We start from the raw sequence: 24073 nt of genomic DNA on the forward strand, positions 1-24073 counted from the left end.
AAGATATTTACCATGGTCCATAATACCCTCCAGGAGTCCAATGGTTCAGTGGAAGCATCCAATACGCCCTTAAACTGTCATTTTACCCGTTCACAACTTGAAGTGATTTCGTAAACTCAAGCCTAACACGGACGCTTATGACATCATATAATGATTATACTTCCTCCGCCCACGATTATCTGCACCAAACGTCCTTTTTGCTAACTCCTAGACAAAACTTTTAGTGTAGTTTAATTAAGTTTAGTTGTGTTTAATTTAGTTGTAAAAAGGAGGGAAATAGGAGAGAGAAAGTGGTTCAATATATTTGAAGTTTGTTAGTGGGTTAAAGTGAATGAAAAAGGAGAGAGAAAGTGGTCCCATATGTTTAAGTTTGGTAAAATGATCTTTTTACACTTCAAAATTTACTAAAAGAGGAAAGATAAAAAATTGTTGCACATAATAGAGAGCACCCATTTATAGCAAATGTTGTAGATAATTGTGGGTGGAGGGAGTATATAATATACCAAATTTAATAATTTCTTTGATTCACCCAATTAAAAACCTATACTTCAAAGATTCTTTGTTACACACACAAAAAAAAAAAAAGGAAAATCCATTGATATCCTCTCTTAAAAATAACACAATAGAAAGATCCTAAAGCAAAACTAAGCTATTTCCCAAAACAGTGAAACACAAAGATTATGAGATGTTAACAAATCACTAATGTGATGAATATTTTAGACTCTTGAAGTCCCAAGCTTCCTTTCAAATAATCGCTGCAATAAGTATATCTGCAACACGCTTGCACCAACTAGAGCAAATGATTCCATAACGGCTTTATGGATTGCTCTCTTGCTCATAGCTTCATTCACTGCATTGTCATACAGATACGAGACACAGTCAACACAATAAGAGTTTATAACGACACTTGAGAGATATTACTACTTATGGCAAACCATTTTTAGGCCCTCTAACAGATGAATTCAACGTCATGTAGAAGTGACTACAAGGAGAGTAGGTATTAGAAAGTACTCTAAAATTCAAGAAGGCATCTGAAATGGTTGAATTCTAAACTCGAGAGGAGATTAATAAAGTACCTAGTGCTTGTCGATCAGTCTGTGCCTCTAGCCAATGCTGTTCAAACTGAATGTTGTAAAGAGATTGACCGAGCTTTTCAATCTGCTCTACCAAGGGTTTCACATGCTCTGCAAACATGTACATAAATTTGACAAACAGCTATCTCACCTTATATCAATATATTAGAAACCTCTTATGAAGCTAAGATAGGGAAAACTGTTGTCTTACCATCCTTTGCATGCTGGTCATAGTATGTAAAATGTCCGACTTGTACATCGAAATCAATGGTTTCATGATAAGGTGACTTATTGGTGAAGCAGAAACTGAAAGGTCCTTTTTTATGAGCAGTAAAGTCGAATTTTTCACTGATCTTATCATGGGTGTCATGGATCTGATCGCCTTCAGGTCCCTTCACCTGTAAAATACAGCAATAAAAATGTTCCATTCAGTATAATCATATTGTATGGGTATTTATCACAAAATAATAGGAGTAATAAACCTAACCCCTAGTACAATTCAACCAATGGAACCACCAAGAGTTCCATGTTCCACGTTCCAGTAAACTTATAGATCAGTCAAAGACTTTGCGTAATATGAAACAAGAAAGTTTTTACTAGAAAGCAACATGTTCTTCAATGCTTTAACACTAGAAGAAGGCTACAAAATTCCAATTAAAGGCAATGCAAACTGCCCAGAGATGAAGAATAATGAACCAACATTACACAACTACCGTCCAATTCATTTCAGAAATCATCTAATAACTTAAAATTTTTTTATTATCGAGCTGTTTCATCATCCGCATTCAACCAAATATTACCATTAGACTCAACAATGGCATCAGGAATCCAAAGTGGCCCAATTAGACCCCTAAACAAGAAATATTACAATATGGTCCAAGACATATTGGTCTTTCAAAAAAAAAAAACATTTTCTTTTGAGTTTCCAGAGGTTTCTGAGTAAGGACCAGAATATCCTAAATGTTGTTTTACCATGGGAGAAGGAACACAGATGATATGGTGTTCATAGACCATTGAATACATTAATCCCTACGCACGAACGAGTAGGGAAAATTCTTCCTATCCGAACTTCACCATATTATACCACAATCAGATCATATGTTGTGTTAGTTCTGACCACATTTACATTCTCCCCCCCCCCCCTTTTAGCGTTGGTCTGTACATGTTGTGGAGACTATCGCGTATATATATAAGCCAAGAGAAGGTGATATGGATAGACCATCAATATTACTTGAGTCAGGTTTGTTCAGAACTTAAACTATGCAATTTAAACAAAGGACAAGTGGTACATTATGAAAGCCTTTAATCCAAAACCTTAAGCATATAGGAGAAAGTGATCATAGAATGTCGACCAGAGCAAATAGCAATACAAGTAGTTTGTTAACTGAAAGAAAAGCATAAATAACTAAATATTATGCTGGAGCAGTTTCAACTCACCACTAGATCAACACCATCGTCTGAGCGCCAAGGAGATTCGGACTTAATCACAACAAATGAGACATGGACTGTATCCCATTCAAACTGAACATTATGGGAAAAACACTCTGCTCTATCAATTACAAACCTAAGGCCAATTGCCGGTTGCAAGCTGGATAGAGCCAGTAGCAGGATAGATATTAATGTTGTCCAGCAAGAGATTTTCATCTGTATTTCCAATCAAGTATAGAGTGTGTCATAGGCCGTAAAGAGCAAAACCCCAACGAAACGACAAAAACTATGAAACCAATAAAACTCTTTTGGTTGACAATCAATGGAAGTAACACATGCTATGTCACTTGGACATTACGTTAACTTTGATAAGCTTGTTCGGTGTATAGCAATAGATGAATAATCAGTAATTTAATTTGTGCATGCTAAAGAAACTACATGAGATTGAAGCTAAAGAGAAATGATATGCACCGTTTCATGCCATAAGGAGAGCAGAAAAAATAGTAATTCTGAGAAATCTTATAAAGTTATAATTCACTCTAACCAAAAAAATCACAGAAAACATAGTTTGCCACAAAATTTGCAGCCTTATGTTTCCCAACTTTCATAAAGATCTAAACCGGCTAAATCCAAGATACTGAAAACCTGTGCCAGAGATAAGCTTCCATATCACGATGCAAGAACTAGCGAATAAGGAGACATTGACAAGTAAAGATCTTCAAAGAGCCGAACAATCAGAGTCTCCTAATCTGGGAGGACGACAAATGAATAAACACAAGGATACACAACGAGCTACTGTAGTACGCTTCTACAACTCCTACCTAAGCTCTTGAAGGTAAAATTTCAAGAAGAATTAACCCAAATGCCCACTAACAGGATGAGATAGAAGTGAGCTATGGAACATCAGTAGATAAAGGGTACTACAGGGTTCTATCCTGCCTAAGAATCCTTTTCAGTAGATAGAGGATCCCCATTACCTACCTTGAAATTAATTGACGGGAAAAAGAGCAATATTTGAAATAAACTTCCTAGAGCTAGAGTAGACAGTCAGTGTAAAATTACTATCTCTACTATATCGTTTCAATTTGTTACCTCGTGGAATCGAGCCTTCAACTACTTATGTCAAATACTTTAAATCAAGATGAGTAAGGCCACTTGGATTTGCATACACTTCAATAGTCCATGTTATCTTTTTATCTACAAAGCTAAACAAATCCTTCGATCATCAAACAATCAATCAATCAAACCCTAAATCCTTCAATCATAACAAAGTATATGTCTGTCTCAAGAAACAAGTCAATCCAAAAACTATAATCTAAGCCACATTTTGACCTTTTACTTTCACAAACCAAGCTCATCATTGCTCAACCTATGAACTCAAGAAGACACTTTGATGATACATTAGTAACATTACTAGTTTAAATTACGCTCCAACTTCCACTCTTAAAATCCGGAACAACAATTTGAGAACGAAGGGAGTATAATTCGTGCTTAAAACAACGAATTTACCATTAGTTTCATCACCCAATTATAATTTACAAGCCAACCATATCTTCGTTAAATTACAGCATATATCAATCATAAGAATCATATAATCATCCAAAAACAATAAAGCTTGAATATTTCCTCATCATACTAGCATAAATTCAGTTTTAAAATCTGAAAATAGTATTCAGCATCGAAAATGTAATTTTTAAATTAAAAAAAAAATTGATATCCCATGAACAGAAATTATTAAATCTAATTAGTAAATTACCCCTGATTTACCAAGCCAAATTCCCAATTCCTACAAAATTTCAATTAAATAAAGAATTTGCAGCAAACAAATTAACTAGATCTTTGGGCATAACATAAATTAATTTCACAAATTATTAAACACACAAACAAAAAAAGTATATAAACAAAACCCAGAAAAAAATTAATTGAAATTAACGATTGCAGAGAAAAGAGATTACCTTTACCAGAAGAAGTTGATGTTGATAGATTAATCCAAGATAATCATGAAAAGTATGAGAAAAAAAAAAATTAGATAGGCAGATTTTTTTTTTTTTAAAAAAAAAAAAATTTATTTATTTAATTGAATACGAATAAAGTAAATTTACAGTAGTCAACAAAAATTCGAATGAAAAGTTGTACGATGATGGAAGTTGTAGTTTTGGGTTTTGATCTACTGTTTCATAGGAGACCAACTAATTAACTGACCCATGTCACTTACTTTGCTTCTCACGTGAGGGCCCACTGGTATAAACTCCACGTACTTTAACCAATCTCTGACTTCCACGTAGGCAACCATTTTTTTTAATTCTTATTTTTGATGTAGTAAAAAGAGTATCTGGGTTATAGGTGATTTTAATTAAAATTTTGTAAGTTAAATTCGGGATAAATTCAATTAACTTAAGACAAGTTCAGTTAATAAAAAAAAGTTTGATAAGGATTAGTCAAATATAAATTACAACTAAAATAAATTTATTTAAATTTATACTTGTATAAGTTCATATAAGTGAAAATCCGATGAATAGAATACGAGCCTATTCACATTTACTTAATTTCAGTTCAGTTCAGCTCCAATTAGTTCAGTTCAATTCTAATCAGTTCAGCTCCTAATTTCTCTCTCTCATAAAATATTCATTTCAGCTCAGTTCAGTTCAGCTCTAATTAATTCAGTTCAGTTCAGCTCCAATCAGTTCATTTCGGTTTAGTTTAGTTCAATAAATGTGAACATGCCCTACATCTGAATTCATAAGGAAACTTCGTTGTTTTCATATAAAAATTGGTGATTTTGTTTGAAATTTCCAAAGTCTAATACATATGATTTATTTCTTTATTAATTTTGGTTTAATATGTTTGTCTTAATTGACTGAAATTTAATGTATAATTAGTACATTATCAAGGGGAATTTTGTTAAAAAAAACTTTATATCTTATTTTATAAGTTTTTCTAACCTAGTCTAATATGATCAAATCTAATTTTAATAAGAATTAAGTATTATTAGGTAATACAAGTAATAATTTAATAAAGTAAAGAAAAAAGCATAATATAAGGCTGACAATTTCAACCTAAGTTGATAGTAGTCTAACCTACTTGAACTAATAAGGATTCTAATTATTTGATTGGTGAAGCCTAATATCAATATATAAATATACTTTTAAAGTTAAGTGCAAGAATCACTAAAGTACAGAAAGGTTAAGATAAATATGTTACATGGCTAGATTAATCGATCATACGTGTACTCTTAACTCAATTAGAGCTTAAAGACTTTAAAAGTAAGGAAACGATATCTTCAAACTTTAGCAAGTTGGAATTGAGCTCATGACCTCAATTCAAAAGCTCAACCTCAAAACTTGATAATAAGTACAACTAAAAGTGTAATAAAAATTGATTTTATGGTAACAGAGGTGGGTACCTTACCCTTATCCTTCCTAATCAAGATACCTTTGTACAATGGTAGATTAACAAGAACCAAAACTACACACAGTAAAATTTGCAAGCCCAACTTATTAATGATTCCATATCCCATCTTCAAAGTAAAGATAAGGGTAAACAAATTCATCAATGCTAGGGTTTCCAAGATAACAAACATGGGAGAAGCAACTCCAAATTCCATTATCTCCTTTTCATATCTTTGGGACACATCTTCATCAACTACTTTGGATGTAATCACAAACTTCATGTTTGATATTCCACATAGCTTTAGAAGAGTATCGATGGAGGCGAGGAGGTAGGCCGATGTTCGCTTGTAGAGCCACATCCTTTGTTCATTCCACCAGCCTAAGGCCGTGCCACCATTAGATATAAATTCTCCTAAGCTATAGGAGTACTTGGCAATTATAACATAAGCAAAGAAGAGAAACCATGTGCTTGTGATCTAAAACAAAAAGAAATAAATATCATTAGAAAAAATTAATCAATCATTTATCATTACTTGTAACAATTGATTTTTTTACATCTCACAAAAAACACAAAGGGCGAGTATTGATTGCAATAAAAAAAATCATATAACCAAAATTACCTTTGGAAATAAGGAAATTTCTTTGAGCATATAAAGAGAAGGAATAACACAATAATAGAGGGTTGACCAGCAATTGCAAGCCCAAAGGCAGAAGTGACAATAACCCAATCGATGACCCAAGTTCATTCTTGGATGTCCATAAATCAAAGGACAATTATATAGCATGATTTGAAGCCAACCTTCTGACCATCTATTGTGTTGGACTAATGTATCGATTAATGTAGTTGGTGCCATTCCTATGAAAGCTTTCCTTTTCGGGTTCAAGAACACTGATTTCCAACCTCGACTATGGATTGACAATCCTGTTAGTATATCTTCAACGGCGCAACCATATCTTAAACCCATCTACAATATGACAAAATATACTATCACTATAAAATAAAAATATTTTAGATCTATATATACGTAATGCATTTGTGCCTTAAAATTCAAAACACATGTATGATACTCGATATTGGTGTACTCAAAGATCTTCTTATGCTACATAATTAATTGTGGTAGATTGAAATAAAAGAATAAAGAGTAAGAAAAATTTACCTCTTTTCCCCATTGAGAGTTCATTTCATAAGTGCAACTAGCAAGAACATTGGCTTTCTCTTCCAATTCTTCCACATTTTCTTGCTCCTTTGCTACATTATTATCTTGCATCTTCCAATTAGCCTTATAGTCTAAACTATACTTCTTCCCACACAAGATCTCTCTTTGGTGGAAACAACCGGTTCCGATATAGCACGTACCTCCTAGGGCATCCAAGCCAGGTGACTCCACCTTCATGTATACATACATACATATTATTGTGAATATGTGACATAACATAATCGATCATAATCGAAATAAAAACAAAATTATTAGAGTACGTTTAGTAGATCGAATATATCTTAATTTTTGAAGATTTTTATATACATCACCCAGGTGCAAGGGGCATTTAAGGGTATTTTTTGCTCATTTAATGTTTTTTGCTCATTAAAATTCAAATGAGAAAAAAATATATTAAATGAGCAAAAAACTTCCCTTAGGTGCAACTATATGCAACTACCTCTATATAAACACGGGGTATATAAAAGGTTTTCTTATAGGTTTGAGTCTTTGTTTGGGAAAAAAATATAAGTTAAGTTAATTGGTAATAACATATAAAATCTTACATCAGAGATCACTCTAAGAGAGGCACCATATATATCATTCTTGGTAACGTTTTCGAAAGCTTGAGGAAATTGTACAAAAGCAATGTCTTGACTCTTCTTCTCATCCATGAAGCAACAAAGTGCATCTCGAATTGATTGTGGATTGTTTGAGTACATATCACAATCCACGTTCAGGATTATCGGTCCATTGCTAATTTTTGATGACACCCTAATCTGCATGTTACATAGTAATTTTTCATGAAATCTCTGAATAAAAATATATGGAAGTTCAAATTAATTATATACATCCCAAAGTAGCTATAGTCATTCTAGTGTTCAAATCGTGAAGCACACATCGCATGCATTTAGATCAATCTGTATATGTTACATAGATCGACGAAGAATTCTTAATAATAAAGCATTTAAAAGTATTAAGTAAAATTTAGATAGCTTACCAATGCATTCATAGCTCCAGCTTTGAAGTTATGAAATTGTTGAGGTCTCTTCTCTCGGGCTAAGTAAACAAGAGAAGGTAAAATACACCCCTCAACATCTTTTGCCTTTGAATCTCTTCCATCAATTAATATCTACACCCATGAAAAACTAACCAAGTTAAGCTAGTAAAATACTAGATTACTACTAATATAATGTAGAAATAAGTAAGTAATTATCATTAAAGCATGATTTAATTTAAATACTTTTGGTATCAAGCTTTAGGATAAATAATCATGTCTCATGAGTGTTCGTTGATTTACTTGACTTGTTTGACAAAGTGATAGTTTATCTTATCTTATTTATTTATATACCTAGCTAGTGATATATATGTTGCTTTTGTCCGTTAAATGTTAGCAATAATTGTGTATAAAGATGTTTGGCAACAATTTTTGAATGTTAATATAATACTTGAAAACAAAATTTCTTTAAATTATAAGCTAGTTAAATCAGCAAGCAAATAAAAGAGTGATATATGTATAATAATAACCTGAAGGATAGTGTCATGATCATCTTTAGAAGTGTATGAACTTTTCCATTCAGAAAACCCTTTATGTTGATCATGTACTTCCCCCGGAATTCGACCAAGTTTAGTTGATGTCACAATCCGATGTTGCATTTCTTCAAACCTTTCCTACGAAATGTACTTGTGAAATTGTTAATTAATGCAAATAATTCTACAGTGGTCGTTTGAAATATGTTTATGTATTTCATAATTGTTTAAATCTCATGAATATAATTAATACTCGGTGATTTTCCACTATTTTCCTAACAATTAACTTTTAGAGAAGTGAAGAGTAATCAATAATTAAACTCACCTTAATAAATGCAAAATCACTAGAATGATAGTGATTAGCATCTATAGGCTTATGCATGGAGCTAAAATAAGCAGCGGGTGACCGAGGCTCAACATTATATTTTCTACAATAAGGCAACCAATGTTTAGAGAAATGGAAGGCCTCAAAGAGAGAATAAAATGTTATAATTGAGCAACCATCGTCGGATAAATAAATGCTGAGCTTTTCCGGTGGGTAGTCGTAGGCCATGACCGATAAAACCGTGTTGATCACCATTATTGGTGGCTCTCTCACTGGATCAGCCGTACATACAAAAATGTCCACCTTAGGTAACTCAGCCTCATACCTATAAAATTCAGAAAAAATAAAAGTGTACGTTGAAAAAAATGGTATATGTTATGAATTATGGTGATGATGTTAATTAAACGGAGAGAAAATTAATCAATCTCAATAAATTATCCTTGTACATTTTTTTTTTTGGAGGAAATTATCCTTGTACATATTTATGCAATAGCAAGGCTAAAACATCAATAAAGAAATAAGAGGACTATTGCTAAGCTCCTATATTGTTTACCTAATTAATCAATCAATATATAATCATCTTTTACTACTTCGAGAAATTAAAGTAGTAAGATCGATCTAATCGATAGTTCTGATAAGAATTAATCATAAGTTAAGATACTTTAGGAAAATAAGTTTTGATAATTGGTTAATAAATTAAAGGTTGATCAACTTTAATTTATAATTTAAAATTATTTCATTATTAGTGAAAATTAGCTAAGTAGAACACTCCACTACTTGTTTTTCGTACCTAAAAGGTAATAAATTAAAGGTGGCAATAAAAATGAATTTGTTTCTGTCAAAAAAAAAAAAAAAAAATTGTTATGTTGTAAACTCATACTTCTATAGTCCTATTTAGAAACTAGAAATTTAAGTTAGATTAGCTTGGCTTAAAATAAAACCCGACCCAATAATTAAAAACCCGACCCAACAATACATGTGAAAAATATGTGAAATTGTTCAAAAAATAAAAATTAACCGAGTCTATTATCATAAAATTCAAGGAGTAAATCATCAACAAACATGTCCATATATATAACCTGACTACAAATTAACCAAAAACAAACAACACAATAACAATAGAGTTGTATTAACAAAAGATTGAATAAAAATTACAAAGTGAGCAAATAGAGTTTACCTATTTGAAAGCCGATTTTTGTAAGTATGACGATAAATAATATTCCAACGAAGAAGTTGAGTAAGAATCCAATAAAAACTAAACCAAATTTCAGCACCAAATAATCCAATCCAAGCCCATCTTCCTTGGTCATTCTTTTGGGGTATATGAGTTGCTCTATAAACCAATATCATACATATAGCCATTAAAATTGACCCTGAAAATGCCCTATACATGAACCTTCCCTTAGCTTGCCTCGTTTCAAACAAAGGTACATACCCTTCATTTTCCATCTTTCTTTACAATTTGGGTCTAAATTATTGTAATAAGATAACAAAAATTGAACCCTCAAGCTAAGAATGGCTCAATCTTTTGTTAGTTGAGTTACTATTAAGTTGTGTGAACCAAAATCATTTGTAAAGATGGTATATCCTAATTTGGCATGAACCAATAAGACAAAGTCGTCAATGAACTTTCTCATTAACTATTACTCTTTTAGTTATAATATATGTATATATAGTGTAGATGCCAATTAGTTTAATTAAATTTTAAAGATAATATATATTCAAGATAATTTGAAATCAAATTTTATCTACATCCTTTAGATTTTGCACAAAATAACATTAAAAGTTTTTGGATTATAGCATGATATCTCTAGAAATCATGATGCCAAAATATGGAGAAACGTGGCATCTTGTATGTCATATTTTGGGAGTATTGATTATTTATTGAGGGATTGATTGATCTCAATAATTTTGGAACTTAGTCTGCCTACTTTTATTTGCCGACATACGGAGTACATTATATACACATAAAAAATAGGGAAGTTGAGCTTGTATTATGATTTATGAACCTATACAAATTCACAATAAAACACAAAATATGTACCCAAACTGTTTATGGTTCTTCCCTTTTTCTCCTCCTTTCGGAATATCTTTTTCTGTACTAAATTAGATGATATGTTTTAACTTTTGATATTATTTACAAACTCTACTTTAATCATGTTTTGTAATTTATAAATAAGAAATTAAAAAATATAATGTGATAAAAAAATGAATTATCTTATTTGAAAGGAGGTAGTATGTTTTTTCCCATACCCTTATACAGTAACTCTATTTTCCTCATTTTAGGAATGAAAAGACTAAATAAAATAATAATGAAAAAAGCAAAATTATTATTATGCATTAAAAAGACAAGTCCACTGAAAATTGTTTTAGAATAGAAACCATATGCAAGAAAATAAAAAGTGCTTTATTTATTCCTATTATCCCCTATTTTACAACAAATTCCTTCAAATTAAAGAGAAAAAAAAACCCTAGTAACAAAAATAAAGCACAATTATAACAGATACAACGGAAGCCTTTATAGTGACAGAACTAGGCATCTTACCTTTGTCCTTCCTTATAAAAACAGCCTTAAACAATGGATAATTAATTAAAATCAATACAAAACATAACAAAATCTGCAAGCTTAATCTTTCAATAATCATTCCCCTAATTATTTCCCCTCCTACTAATAACTTTTTAATTAGGACAACAAAGGTGAACAAATTTATGAATGCAAGAGATGTTAGCATGGTGAACATGGGAGAAGTTACACCAAATTCCATGATCTCTTTCTCATATCTTTTAGACACGGCTTCATCGGCCACCTTATTCGTGATCACGAATTTCATTTTCGAAAATCCGATGAGGTTCAACATTGTATCAATGAGGGCAAATAAGTACGAGGATATTCGCCTATAGAGCCAAATCCTTTGTTCATTCCACCACCCTAAAATCGTGCCTCCGGTGTATACGAATTCTACTAAGTTGTACGTGTACGTGACAATTATAACGTAGGCAAATGGAAAAAACCACGGGCTTGGCAACTACAACACCAAAAAAAAAACCAAAAAAAAAAAAAAATCATGTAAGATTATTATATTATTTGTACGTCGTAGCATAAAAAAAACTTCAACTCGAAAGTGATGAAAATACCTTAGGGAACAAGGAAATGTCTCCGAGCATGTATAGAGAAGGTACGGTACAATAACACAAGGTCGCGAGGGAGTTAACTGCCCAAAGACTATAGTAACAATAACCCGATTGAAGGCCGAGGTGGATCCTTTTATGGCCGTACCATAAAGGACAATGTGTTAGCATGATATGAAGCTCACCTTCACTCCATCTTTTATGTTGCACTAGTGTATCATCCAAAGTTGTAGCTGCTAAACCTAAGAATGCACTCCTTTTTGGATTCATGTACACTGATTTCCATCCTCGACATTGTATTGCCAACCCTGTTATCACATCTTCGATTGGACACCCGTATTTCAATCCCATCTAAAAACTCGAATTTATTATTCAATTTCGGATAGATATAATTAATATACGCGATTTGAAATATAAATGATTGAAACAGATGTACAATATATGATATACTAGTATAGTTCCTATATTATTAATCATCAATTATACAATTAAGGGCATAAATTACCTCTTTTCCCCATTGAGAGTTTAGCTCATATGTGCAGCTAGCAAGTGATTTGGCACTCTCTTCCAACTCGTCGATTGTTCCAACCACATTCGAGTTCTTCCAATCGATCTTGTAATCCTTAGAGTACCTCCTTCCACATAATATTTCTCTCTGATGGAAGCAACCAGTTCCAATATATAATGGACCTCCAAAGCCATCCAAACCATGAAATTCCACCTATTTATAATTCAAAGAAAACGTGCATTTTAAAACTATGTATTTTTCAAACAACAACTTGTTCAATTTAGGAAGTTATTATGATATATATACTAGTATAACTTACCTCATAGCTCGTTTGAAGGGCAGAACCATATATATCATTCTTGGTGGTATTTTCAAATCTTTGCGGAAATTGCACAAAAGCAATGTCTTGGCTCATCTTCTCATCCATGAAGAAACAAAGAGCATCGCGAATAGATTGTGAATCATTCGAGTACATATCACAATCAACGTTGAGGATAACCGGTCCATTGCTTATTTTAGATGATACCCTTAGCTGCATAACATGATGTATATATATCCCAAGATCATACAATTAAACTTATATTATATAATGAACAAAATTAATTAGGCATTGACCTAGCTAAAAATATTCATATAGAAGTTTGATCGATTTACCAATGCATTCATAGCTCCGGCTTTGAAGTTGTGAAAAAATTGAGGCCTCTTCTCGCGAGCTAAGTACACAAGTGTAGGCATTTGACAACCTTCAACTTCTATAGTCGTTTTATCTCTTCCATCAATCAATATCTACAATTGTACTCGTGTAAAAAGAAATTTAAAGAATACGAAAACAATAATTTATACAACCATACATATATATATATATATATATATATATATATATATATATATATATATGTACACACAATTACAATTTATTGTTCAAATTAAGGATCAAGAACAAAGATTAGGCCGAAATAGTTGCTACTTGCTAGGAAGTATGAAAAATAGATTAACCTGAAGAATGGTATCGTGGTCACGTTTAGAAGTATAGCTATCGTTCCATGTGGAAAATCCTTTGTGTTGATCGCGTACTTCCTCTGGAATCTGGCTAAGATTTGATGCCATCTCAATCCTGGTTTGCATTTCTTCATACAATTTCTTTGATTGGTTTGCATGAAAAAGAATGTACCAAATGAATTTTGCAAATTAGTAAACTTTTTAATTAGAATGAAGTAGCCATGGGCTAAGAGTTGTAATTGTACAATCAATTAGTAACATAATATATACTTCCTAACATTGTTTGTGGTCGAGTTATATCTTAAGTGTATAATTAATTATCAGCAATAAATATATAATCAACAAATCATATACTCAAAAAGAGTTGTAATTGTACAGTCATATAACCAAGAATTGGGTTTTGGTTTAGTACCTTGATAGATGTGAAATGGCTAGAATGAGTAGCATTAGTAGGCTCAAGCATTGATCTAAAATAAGAAGCAGGGGATCTTGGTTCAACCTTATACTTTTTGCAGTAAGGTAGCCAATTCTTAGAGAATTGAGAGGCCTCAAAAAGAGCATAAAATGTTAAAATCGAGCCACCATCATCGGATAAGTAGATGCTAAGCTTTTCCGGTGGGTAGTCATAAGCCATGACCGATAAAACAGTGTTGATCACCATAAGTGGTGGCTCGATTAATGGATCCGCCGTGCATACGAATATGTCCACCGTAGGCAAGTCATTCTCATACCTTGTTCATAAATTAACCAAGAATATTAGTGAGAATTCTTTAAAGGGTCAATTAATAAGGGCTAAGGTGCAATAGAACAGTGGCGAAACCAGAAATTTATCATTAGAGTTTTTTGTGAATATATTGCTAAAGTCGATTAAGAGTTTTAAGACAAATAGGAAATACTTTACTACACCATACATTTCAACATCCTACATTTAGGGTGACAAAGTGACAAATTAAATAATGAAGTTACATAAATTTGATGCTATATCAATTTATTTTCAAGTCTTCATTGACATATGATTTTTATGCAACTACACATTAGAACTAGACATAGGAAAGACAAAGTATATGACAACAATTATCAACTTCCAGCAAAAAAAAAAAAAAAAAAAAAAAAAATTGTTAACTTAGTGGGCCACTTTCCCATAAAATGTCTAACAAATAATGGCTGTATTTTTTTTTTTTTTTGGACAAGTACAATCGTATCATTGCTTTTCAAAATGGCCATGTTTTAGCACGTGATCATAATATTTAACACATGTTTGTTGAAAGCGGTGCTAGTTTGATCATTATCAACATTTCACGAGAAATAAAATGAATAGGAGTAAATGATACGGAGTAATAAATAATTATTAGATTGGTTATAATTCTCATAAGGTCTATTTTTGTACCAGTAATATTCTAGTATTTTTTTCACAATTTTTACTATGGAGTAATAGAAATTAAAGTCATCACTAATCAATATTATAGGAAAAACAAAACAATCATTATTAATAATTTGCTTCTATAAGCTACTCTACTCCAACACTTTAATATATTGACCCATTTATAGATATCAAAATTTCTATTTCTATATGAATTAGATTATTATATCACGATCTTTACAAGAAAGCATTCCTAATTTTCGAATATAATTTTTTTTTTTCAAATATGAAATTTTTTTATATGATTTAATTTCTGAATTTAACCAAACTTTAACTTTATTTGTACGATAATCTGTTAAATAAAATTGTTTGTTATTGTATTTGTATCAATATGTACTTTTCGAATATAAATTTTTCATAATATTTAACAAGTAAAGAAAAATGATATTTAATGATAAATAAATACAAATAATCTGATTTATTTATGAAATAAGCTAATATAAACTTAGATAAGTTAAACTGAACATGTCTAGACTAAATTTTGGTTGGTTAGGGAGAAGGACCCTCCTAACAAGCAAAATTAAGACATTTTTTTTTTATAATGAGCCCGGTGAGATTCATATCTCACCTCGTGCCGAAAGATCGAAGAACTAGCCAGCTACTCTATCCAATTATCTTGTTTAGAACCATACTTGATACACTACTACTACTACTTAATTAGTTAATATATGACTAACTCTATTAAAGGAGGGGAAACATTAAAAAAAAGTACCTGTTGGAGAGTCTATCTTTGAAAGAGTAACGATAGATGCAATTCCATCGAAAAACTTGAGAAAGAATCCAATAAAAACCAAACCAAATTTCAGCCATAAACAAAGCAACCCAACCTAATCTTCCCTCCCCAACTTTCTTGGGCATGTAAGAACATCTATAAACCCAAATTACACAAATTGCAACTAATATAGATGTTGCAAATACCCTGTAAATTAATCTTCCCTTTGCTTGCTTCGTCTCAAATAAAGGAAAGTATTCATCTTTTCCCATTTTTTCTCTCATCTGTTTTGGTAATTATTGAACCAATTTTTTTAAAGGGTTTAAGCTAGTTTTCTTCTTCAGTTGGCTGTTTATCTTCTTCTTTTTCTTTTTCTTTTTTTTTTTTCTTTTTTTTTTTTTTGATGCAAACCTTCTTTCTTTATCTTTAAATCTTAATGTCTTGTCATATTATCTCCTTTGTTTTTTAGTTGACACGCCTCTTATTATGCAATGTACGCATAAGTATAAAATCAATATAGTATACGTTTATAAATACAAGTATAAAATCGTTAATAATTTTAATTGATTACGAATTTATGCAGTGATATAAATTTAATATCTTGGAACTACAATAGACTTAGGGGGCATCTAATTTGAATATTAGAAATGGAGTGGAAATGAAACAAATAAGGAGAAGGAAATGAATTATTTAATCATTACCTTTTCATTTGTTTGGTTTAAGTATGGAAAGGAATCACCTAAACCTAGTTCAATTTATTTTTGTTAGAGGAGGGTAAAGGTAATTGTTGCTCTATGAGAGGAAACCATTATCCTAAGGTAATGATAATTGTTACCAGTGGCGGAGCCAGGATTTATAATTCGGGGGGACAAATTTTGGAGGTTAAAGTTTCGGCAAAAATCTCAAGAAAAAAATTGATAACCTAAATTGTTTAATATTTATTTGAAATCACATATGCCAATTATTTCTATATGGAAAAAGAGGGGTAAAAAAGTTTTATTGTATATTAAGAAAATTATCCAACAAAAATGAATAAATTTATATTTGTAAATCATGTTATGTAATCACATAATTGATAAATACGAATTAATTACCTTATCATAAAGTCAAATAATTATCGTTAAAACAAATTGATGGTAGATATGAAGGGCCAGGGTTTGAGTTACATTCGAAAAAATAAACTCAACTTTTTCAAATCAATCATATTATTAATATGTATTTCGTTAAAACACAGTTACAAACAATTAATTAATAGTAATCTATTTATTAGAAATGTAAAAAAAAAATTGAGTTTAAGCACACTTAGTTAAAGCGATAATTAAAAACAAGAAGTAGGAAATAAGAAATAACATTAAAAATCCTAAAACAAGAAATAGGAAATAAAAAATCAAATTAAAAAGGTTGTTGAAAATTAGAGTATGTAATAAAAAAAACAAGAAGTAGGGGAAAAAAAAACAAAAAAGCTGAAAAACAGTAGAGTAGGGAATCGAACCTAGGACCAAAACACTGCCTTACTAAGGACTCAACCACCAAACCATATTCAATATTGTGATATCTAGTGTAAGTATATGTTATTTATAGCCTTTTACTGTATTTTCTTGATTTTTTTTTTTTATAAAAAAAAAACTTTTTTTCCGAAAATGGGGGGACAACTGTCCCCCCTTGTTCTAATGTGGCTCCGCCACTGATTGTTACCCAAACCTTGATAACGGTAATGGTATAATTGAATCCATTTTCAACTAGATACTCTTAGGGGTTGTTTGTTTGACATAAAAAAACATGGGAAGTGAGACTTCCTAGGAATTGCAATTTTAGTGTGTTGTTTGGTTGACAATAATTTGGTGAAATGGGGGAAGTGGAACTTTCTAGAAATTTTGAGTTCCCACAAAATGTAGGAACTTACTTACTTAACCCCCTAGGTAAGTGAAAATTCCCATAAAAGTTACTTCCCTCATTTTTAACCAAATAATTTTATAAAATTCCCATGAATTTGATTATAGGAATTTAATTCCCATAAATTTACAATTCATGGAAAGTTCTAATTTCCAAGTAAACCAAACATCACCTTATTAAATGACAAAAAAAATCTACCACCACACAAGCACCCCGCCTCGCCATTTCGCCAATATGTATACAAATATGTACGGGTTTAGCCAACTTTCGTGGGCCCAAATTTGTGCTCATGCTTGATCAATTATATTGATTTTAATTTTTTTGTGGGATGATAGCAGCTTAAATTTTAATTTTAAGTGTAAGTTTCGCTCCGCCTAAAAAGGTAAAGACTAGAATAGACTCGAACTACAATAATTTATTGTAAACCCATTCTAGTATATCATACGAATGTGATTATATCTTACGAAATGTGATTATATTACTACAAAAGTTATTATATCATCTTGAAATTGTTATGTAAATGTGTCACTCAAAAAGTGAATTTATCATTATAAAAAGTAGATAAAGACTAGAATAGACCCGGTCTACAATAATTTATTGTAGACCCAATCTTCTAATATATCATACGAATGTGATTATATCATACGAAATGTAATTATATTACTACAAAAGTTATTATATCATCCTGAAATTGTTATGTAAATGTGTCACTCAAAAAGTGAATTTATCATTATAAAAAGTATCAAATAGTAAATTACATCATTCAAAACATGATTTTTAAATTTTATCATCCTAAAGATAATTATATAATCTCATTAAATGGTTTAATACGAGATTATATAATTCAAAATATAACTCACAAAAAGATAATTATATCATCTAAAAAAGTGATTATATCATCCAGAATGTGATTATATTATTTGAAAGTGTCAAATTTTGGATCTATAATAATTTATTGTAGACTGGGTCCATACAAGACCAATTGGCCTAAAAAAACCCACTATTTTTAACACAAAATAGAGAGTTTGGGACAAATAAACCACTCCAAACTTGGACCCACCCTAATCCAACAGGAAGCTATATTGATGATTGGAATCATCTTTTGCTTGTCTTTATTTAATTTCAAGTAAATTCGTATAAAATAAAATAAGTTTGGATAAAACAATATCAGAGTTGATTTTTTCCCCCTTTTTTTCCTTGGTGTAGAGAGAGTCACAATGACAAATGGTGTAGACGAAATTTGATCCCAAGCCATAACTACCACCTTATTTATAATCGATAATGTAGTACGAGCAAATGAACTACCATCTTTTTACATTGATCGAAAATGTAATAATTAAGAGCGAATGTTATAACTAATTGAACAAAATGGAACAAGAAAAGAATTTTCCTTGTGATGAACTTTATAAATTTGGTATAGCTAGTCACATATAAATACTTTGTATATAATCATTTAGGGAAGGAAGGAATAATTCAATACTAACAACAATAAATAAAGGCTAAGTCATATGTCACCCCCAAAAGACGAGTCAAATGCATGTACTATTTCTCCTTTTATTACTCTCTTATAAATTACAATCAATCTATAAAATTAAAGGTCCTAATGACAAAAATAAAGTACAATAATAAAAGATACAACTATTGCTTTCATAATCACAGAATTTGGCATCTTGCCTTTGTCTTTCCTAATAAAAACAGCTTTAAACAATGGAAAATTGATTAAAACTAACACACTACATAGCAAAATTTGCAAGCTTAATCCTTCAATCATCAATCTAACCTCTTTTCTTACTAACAAATTTTTTATTATGACAACAAAAGTAAATAAATTTATCAATGCAAGAGAAGTTAGCAAAGTGAACATGGGAGAAGGGGCTCTAAATTCCATAATCTCTTTCTCATATCTTTGATACACATCTTCATCGGCCACCTTGTTCGTGATCACAAATTTCATTTCCGAAAACCCAATGAGTTTCAAAATCGTGTCAACGAGGGCAAACAAGTATGATGATGTTCGCTTATAGAGCCAAATCCTTTGTTCATTCCACCACCCTAAAATCGTACCTCCGGTGTATACGAATTCTATTAAGTTGTACGTGTACGTGGCAATGATAACGTAGGCAAATGGAAGAAACCATGAACTTGATAACTAACATAACAAATTTTTCACGTATAAGAATTGTTTATGTCATAATAGATAGCATAAAACTTCAAACTCGAAAATGATAAAAATTACTCCGTACCTTAGGAAACACGGAAATGCCTCCGATCATGTATAGAGAAGGGACGGTACAATAACACAAGGTTGCAAGGGAGTTGACTGCCCAAAAACAGTAGTGACAATAGCCCAATTGAAGGCCTAGGCCAATACTTTTATGGCCGTACCATAAAGGACAATGTGTTAGCATGATTTGAAGATCACCTTCACTCCATCTTTTATGTTGCACTAGTGTATCTTCTAAAGTTGTAGCTGCTAAACCTAAAAAAGCACTTCTCTTCGGATTCAAGTATATTGATTTCCATCCTCGACATTGGATTGCCAACCCGGTTATTACATCTTCAACTGGACACCCTTATTTCAATCCCCGCTGAAATTAATTTCCACGATATTTAATTTTAAGAGAGAATTATTTGGGTGTTACATATAAGGCCATTTTTTATTTTTATTTTTACCTCTTTTCCCCATTGAGAGTTTAGCTCATATACGCAGCTAGCAAGCGATTTTGCTCTTTCTTCCAACTCGTCGATTGTTCCATCCACATTCGAGGTCTTCCGATCGATCTTGTAATCCTTAGAGTATTTCCTACCACATAATATTTCTCTTTGATGGAAGCAACCAGTTCCGATATATAATGGACCTCCTAAGCCATCCAAACCATGAAATTCGACCTACGTAAGGAAAATAATTTAAGTCGAATAAAATGTACATTATTTAAACCACTAGTACATGTAATTTGTAATCATAACTTGGAAAATTATGATGTACTTACTTGACTGATAACTTGAAGGGTTGAACCATATATATCATTCTTAGTAGTATTTTCAAAGTTTTGTGGAAACTGTACAAACCCAATGTCCTGGCTCTTCTTCTCATCCATGAAGAAACAGAGTGCATCGCGAATAGACTCTGAGTTATTCGAATACATGTCACAATCAACGTTGAGGATTACCGGTCCATTGCTTATTTCTGATGATACCCTTAGCTGCATAAACACATAATAATAACTAATTGCTTTTTACCAAACACTTTTACACCAACAACTAATCCCAACCAACTAGTCAAAATAATTACACTAATACAAACAACTAAAAGTTAATTGTCAAACAGGACCAACGACATGTTTATCAAATAACAAAACTGTAAATAAAAGGTGATCGATTTACCAATGAATTCATAGCTCCAGCTTTGAAGTTGTGGAGATATTGAGGCCTTTTCTCACGAGCTAAGTAAACAAGTGTGGGCAATTGATAACCTTCAACATCTACTGCCTCTTCATTTCTTCCATCAATCAATATCTACAAACGTACACATAACAAAAAAATTAACATTATACAAATATGAACAAGTACAAATTCATTCACATAACATATACTTGTAATTCATAGAGCAAACTAGGCCAAAATTGTACAAAACCCGAAAAATTAATGGATAAAATTAAATGTTATAGTAATCAAGTAGTTGAGAAGGCAATTAACCTTAAGAATGGTATCATGATCATGTTTAGAAGTATAGCCATCATCCCATATAGAAAACCCTTTGTGTTGATCGCGTACTTCTTCTGGAATTTGACAAAGGTTTGTTGCTATCTCAACTCTGTTTCGCATTTCTTCGTACAATTTCTTTGGTTTGAATAGAAAATGAAATTACAAATTAAAATGATACTTCATATGCAAGTAAGTAACTTTTAGCTTTGTTGTTCTACAATGATCAAGAACGAATATTCAATACCTATACTTCCTTTGTTTTCTTTTAAATGCAACACATCTTCTTGACACGCTTTTTTAATTAGGGGTTGATTAGAGTAGATAAACGAGTAACTTTATTAAAAATAATTGGGAGAATTGCCAAAAATAATACAACCTGTGGCCCATTTTTTTTAATAATACAACCTTTGGATTATTTTGTAATAATATAACGTTTAAGGTGTGTTAATTTTAAACAAAACAAAATTGAATTTTCAGTGGATTTAGAGGTGGGAGAAGGGGAGGGGATATTCCCCCTTTCCCCATCCCCACCACCAAAACTCATCCCCTCCCCTTTCCTAACCTTAAAATCCACCAAAAAATCGATTTTGTCTTGTTTAAAATTAACACCCCTTAAAGGTTGTATTATTACAAAATAATCCAAAAATTGTATTATTAAAAAAAGAACGGGTTAAAGGTTGTATTATTTTTGACAATTTTTCTAAAATAGTTATGGTATTTACTTTATACTTGTATTTAATTATGTTCAATATTGCTATCAGTTTTTTTTTTTTTTTTTTTTTTTTTTTTTTTTTTTTTTTTGTGACTTGTATATTTTACAAAGTTGTACTGTGTTGCATTTCCAAAATCAATGATTACAAAACGAATCATGTAATATCAATCAAATATGTCTTTAGAAACTTTTTTTCATATGCTCTCAAAACAAAAAAAAAAAAAATTTGGATCAACACAAAACATACCGGAATCTATGTTTGCTAAAATGATATCATCTCCTAAGTTTGCCTTATGCCATATTGAATCTTCAAGGTTGGAAGGTGGATAATGTAATCCTAAGAAATCCGCTGATCGAGTCGTTGTTGATTCAAGAATTCGACTTTCAAATATTGATACAACACTTGGATGCTCTACATGAAAGTTAAACCATGCATTAATCAATTAGATGAAAAATATTTTTAGAATGAGATTAAATTAAATAATTTCTTCATTTTTTTTAATTTTACTATCTCTGTTTGATGTGATATAAAACATTTTCAATGATAAATTAATTTTTATGGAAAATACATTTTTAAGGAAAAAAAATAATTGTAAATTAGTTTTCCTTTATTTAGTTGCATACAAGAAAAGTTCGAGGAAAAAAAAAATAGGAGTAGGAATTTTAGGATAGATGAGAGGGAAATAAAAAAGATGTATAAGGATGGATAAGGGAGGAAAATGTGGCTTCCCTTGTTTTGTAAAGGAAATATTTTCCATCATTAAGAATACAATTTTCCACCATTGAAAAAATTGTTTTTCACCCCTTCACAAATCAAAAGAAAATGAAAAAAATATAGGAAAATATTTTACATCAAACTAAATGGGGCTTTAATATACCAATATAAACAAGGGGAGTAAGGCGTGAGGAGAAAAGAGAGAACTATTAGATTTAAAGCAAAAGTAGGATGATAAAAAAAAATTAAATTTTTTTTTAAAAAAAAATACAAACGGATGTTGTATGCATTTAGATTCATCTATGCCTTACTTGCGAGTTCATTGGCCTCTTCTTCGTGTAATGTTGTAGCAAAGCCATTATATATCTTATTATAAGAATAAATTATCCTTTCTGAAGATGATTCAGAATCACTGTTCCATGTACGCAAACATAATCAACCAAAGGATAATTAATTGAAGTTCAAAAAAAAATTCAAGTACATAAAAGATATAAGGCAAGATACAACTAATAAATATGACACATTTAAATTATACGGAGTACCTCCTTAATACAGAAGAAATCAAGTCATGATGGGACTTTGTAATAGTCTCGGGACTGGCTGATAAAAGAGGTTCTGCGTGGTGAGAGCCCAAGTAGACTATATAGTGCTACATGCAAAAAAGAATATAATAATGATCAAAATTAAATTTACATTTTTCTTTAATCGTCACACTTTTCTTTTACGTATGTCTCAGTTTGAATTCAATCGATATGCTTAGTCAAAGATCGAAGATGAAGATGAAGATGATTGATCAAGGCAAATTGATGACTTACCTTAGGGGCAGCATAGGTAGGTAATTGTTGTAATGAAAAAAGAAGTGACGATAATAAGAGACAATGTTGTAAAAGCATTGGAATTTGCATTGTTGAACAAAATCCTTGTTTCTCTTCTTTTCCTTTCTTTTTCAATCGATCTAAAACAAATGAGGATGATTAATATTTGTACCTCGTTTAAATTAAATTTCTCTTTTAAGTTTTGTTTAGATAGTAAGGAGCATATTAATTTATAGATAGCTTACTAATTCTAAATTATTACAAGTGGGTGATTATAGAAATTAGCAATGAATGGGTGGAGAAATTCTTAGCTATTCTAAATTATTACAAGTGGGTGATTATATTGACAAATTATATTATAAAGACATTTTCAACTAAATTTGCAATTTTTATCCACATTTTTCTCCTCGACATTCTATATGTGGTTGGTGTAATCATGTAATTATATGAATAAACTAGTTTGTGATCAATTGATAAAAAAAAAAAAAAAAAAAAAAAAAAAAAGATTTTGTATATATAAGGCC

General features: G+C 31.0%; 2 protein-coding genes and 1 pseudogene across 4 annotated transcripts; all 3 read right to left on the minus strand.

Annotated features, from left to right (window-relative positions):
• Window positions 1–468: 468 nt before the first annotated feature.
• On the minus strand, window positions 469–10615 carry LOC110707023 (transmembrane emp24 domain-containing protein p24beta2-like). Of its 3 annotated transcripts, XM_021885044.1 has the most exons (12): window positions 10119–10615; window positions 8942–9266; window positions 8614–8757; window positions 8087–8218; window positions 7653–7865; window positions 7048–7278; window positions 6511–6855; window positions 5843–6366; window positions 2511–2661; window positions 1285–1471; window positions 1077–1184; window positions 469–850 (listed from the first exon to the last, which is right to left on the minus strand). In XM_021885044.1, the coding sequence occupies exons 1-12, from the start codon at window positions 10388–10390 to the stop codon at window positions 717–719; spliced, it is 2766 nt and encodes a 921-aa protein (XP_021740736.1). In that variant the 5' UTR covers window positions 10391–10615; the 3' UTR covers window positions 469–716. The 3 variants fall into 3 exon arrangements, with proteins under 3 accessions (XP_021740736.1, XP_021740735.1, XP_021740734.1); XM_021885043.1 differs by lacking the exons at window positions 5843–6366; window positions 6511–6855; window positions 7048–7278; ... (3 more) ...; window positions 8942–9266; window positions 10119–10615 and adding an exon at window positions 4604–4656 and having other exon boundaries at window positions 2511–2717; XM_021885042.1 differs by lacking the exons at window positions 5843–6366; window positions 6511–6855; window positions 7048–7278; ... (3 more) ...; window positions 8942–9266; window positions 10119–10615 and adding an exon at window positions 4457–4639 and having other exon boundaries at window positions 2511–2717.
• Window positions 10616–11296: 681 nt separating this feature from the next.
• On the minus strand, window positions 11297–16268 carry LOC110707022 (cellulose synthase-like protein E1). The gene is made up of 8 exons (XM_021885041.1): window positions 15710–16268; window positions 13990–14308; window positions 13575–13718; window positions 13233–13364; window positions 12898–13110; window positions 12576–12791; window positions 12077–12421; window positions 11297–11967 (listed from the first exon to the last, which is right to left on the minus strand). Exons 1-8 carry the CDS (start codon window positions 15991–15993, stop codon window positions 11413–11415), a joined length of 2208 nt encoding a protein of 735 aa, XP_021740733.1. The 5' UTR covers window positions 15994–16268; the 3' UTR covers window positions 11297–11412.
• Window positions 16269–19165: 2897 nt separating this feature from the next.
• Window positions 19166–21427, minus strand: LOC110706795 (annotated as a pseudogene).
• Window positions 21428–24073: the final 2646 nt, after the last annotated feature.

This window comes from Chenopodium quinoa, unplaced genomic scaffold, assembly GCF_001683475.1.
Source record: "Chenopodium quinoa cultivar QQ74 unplaced genomic scaffold, ASM168347v1, whole genome shotgun sequence".
Taxonomy (NCBI): domain Eukaryota; kingdom Viridiplantae; phylum Streptophyta; class Magnoliopsida; order Caryophyllales; family Amaranthaceae; genus Chenopodium; species Chenopodium quinoa.